The sequence below is a fragment of the Montipora foliosa genome, unplaced genomic scaffold (genome assembly GCF_036669935.1).
Source record: "Montipora foliosa isolate CH-2021 unplaced genomic scaffold, ASM3666993v2 scaffold_481, whole genome shotgun sequence".
Lineage (NCBI taxonomy): Eukaryota > Metazoa > Cnidaria > Anthozoa > Scleractinia > Acroporidae > Montipora > Montipora foliosa.
This window is the reverse complement of record NW_027179791.1, coordinates 526345-528954: the sequence shown is the minus strand read 5'-3', so window position 1 is coordinate 528954 and position 2610 is coordinate 526345. Positions and strand designations below refer to the sequence as shown.

The window sequence follows — 2610 nt, the reverse complement described above, 5'->3', positions numbered from 1 at the left end:
AATGCTTTGTTTTGAAAATAGAGCAGTTTGAATTTCAATTTTTTTTACAATGCGTGACACCTCATAGCTTCTGAGAAACATGTCACGTACAGGAAAATATTGATTCGCCTTGTGTTTTCGAGTTCTGAATAATCAATATGACAAGAATAGTGTCAACGCGTATGTTTTGAAGTTTAGCAGAGCGAAGAAATGTTTTGAGAGAGCCAAAGAAAACTTCAGATGTTTCCGCTGGTTTTCGGCCTGCATGTTGGTGTCCCCGCGGCAGGCTCGTGTTTCCTGAAAATCTTGTCTGAAATCTTGCTTAGCTTAACCATATGACTTCTCTAAGCAGAAACATATACTCAGCAAAGAAAGAATGGGAAGCCCTCAAAAATCTTCGCAAAGATGACTCCATCATCATCACGAAACCCGATAAAGGAAATGGCGTTGTGATTGTAAATAAACATGATTACTTGACCAAGATGAAACAGTTGATCTCCGATGAGACAAAATTCAAAAAACTGACAGAAAACCCGACAAAGTCCAGAGAACAAAGTTTAATTTGACGACTACACCTTTCAAAAGACGACTACACCTTTCAAAAGGTCCTACCCAATGGTTCCACACATGGAGTTCTTTACCAAAGGTTCACAAAACTGGGTGTCCCTTTCGTCCAATTGTTTCTTCAAACACCTACAACTACAATCTTGCCTCTCACCTTGCAAGCGTCCTCCAACCTATCTCCACAAACTGTTTTTCAATCAAAGACTCCTTCAGTTTTGCAGAATGGGCCAAACAGTACACTCACAACGGCGAATGGGCATCCCTAAAACCAGGAATCCGGAATCCGGAATCCGGAATCACAGGTCATTCTTTTACCAATACAGAGAGTAGAAACTATCCTAAACATTCATAAAAGCTAACCTTAGGCCTAAAAACGTTTGTTAAGGCCTAATTAGGCCTAAGGTTAGCTTTTATGAATGTTTAGGATATTTTTTACTCTCTGTATTGGTAAAAGAATGACCTGTGATTCCGGATTCCGGATTCCTGGTTTTAGGGTTGCCCACGGCGAATTCATGTGTTCCTCTGATGTCAGTTCACTGTTTACTAATGTCCCACTGGATGAGACTATTGAAATTTGCCTTGATAAGCTGTATGCCCTCGCAAATCCACCTAGATTACCCCGATTGGTCCTAAAGACGTTACTCTTGTTTGCAACAAAGAAGAGTCATTTTGTTTTTGATGGTCAATACCATGGCCAGATTGATGGCGTCGCAATGGGCTCTCCACTTGGTCCTGTTTTGGCGAACATTTTCATGTGTGATTTTGAAGAAAAATGGGTGATGAAGAACATCAATCAGTCTACTATTTGGTTCCGGTACGTGGACGATACCTTTACTCTTTTCAAGAACAAAAATGATGCTTTGAGTTTTTTACGTTACCTAAATGGGAGACACAACAACATAAAATTCACAATTGAGTTTGATCAAAACGATGAAATTCCATTCCTTGATATCCTTATGAAACGCAATCGTGACAGCTTCTCAACATCAGTCTATCGAAAGAAGACATTCACCGGTTTTTACACCAAGTGGGACTCTTTTACTCCGCGTAAATACAAAATAAACCTAGTCCGCACTTTGGCTTATCGCTGCATTAGAATTTGTTCGTCACCGTCCCCGATTGTTACAGTCTGCCCTAGATGACCTCAGGAGGATTTTGTTACTTAATGGCTACCCTATGGGAACTGTTCAATATCATATGAATGATGTCATTGAGACATCAAAATAAGCCGGAAGATCCTGTACAAACAGTTAAGAAAAAAGAAGTTCTTATCGTTCTACCTTTCTTAGATCATCACAGTAAACACCTCACAAAACAGCTGAGGTCTTGTATAAACAAATTTCATGGTATTTTCAACGTCACAATAGTTTTTCAGAACACCCGAAGAATCAAGTCAAAAGTAGTGTACAGAGCAAACTGCTGGGATTGCAATGATTTCTACATAGGGAAAACGAAACGCCGATAACGTGACAGAAAAACAGAACATTTTAAAGCTCTAACTACAAATTGTCACGAATGTGCAATTGCTGATCATGTTTTCTTAACCAACCATAGGATTAAGTGGGATCATTTTGAAATATTAGCGATTGGTTGATCAGGCATGCATTGCAAAGTTGATCCGTGATCTTAAGCCAGCCTTAAATGAAAACGTTGGCAGTGAGAAACTTTATCTCTATTATTAGGATACTCTTGTCGTTTTAAGTCAATCAATTTCGTTAATTCCCAGTCCGTACAGTTGTATTTTTGAATTTAAATTTATCTGTAACTGATTAATAATCACTTCTAATGATGTATGTTGTAACATACGAAACGTTAAGTTTATAAAAGTTATGCATTTCAAGCAAATGTTTGTAACCGTTGTTTGCGTTTTATTCCTATTGTTCATTACCATTCTACAATATCTCAATTTCGTGACTTTATTTATTGGATGGCAAGCGATTTTATTTTTTTTCGGCTTATGTGCGGTCACTGGTGCGTCTTACACCGCACAAAAGCCTTTTTTTCTTTGTGTGATACCTACGATCTATTTTCCCATTCATTATTCCCCTCATAAACGTTCTCATTCAG

At 38.4% G+C, this 2610-nt stretch overlaps 1 protein-coding gene across 1 annotated transcript; it reads left to right on the top strand.

Annotated features, from left to right (window-relative positions):
• Positions 1 to 998: 998 nt before the first annotated feature.
• On the top strand, positions 999 to 1685 carry LOC137989953 (uncharacterized). Its single transcript, XM_068835525.1, has one exon. It carries the CDS (start codon positions 999 to 1001, stop codon positions 1683 to 1685), a length of 687 nt encoding a protein of 228 aa, XP_068691626.1.
• The last annotated feature ends 925 nt before the right edge of the window (positions 1686 to 2610 follow it).

Coding starts and splice junctions, on each gene's coding strand:
- LOC137989953 (XM_068835525.1), top strand. CDS start 999: ATGACCTGTGATTCCGGATTCCGGATTCCTGGTTTTAGGGTTGCCCAC.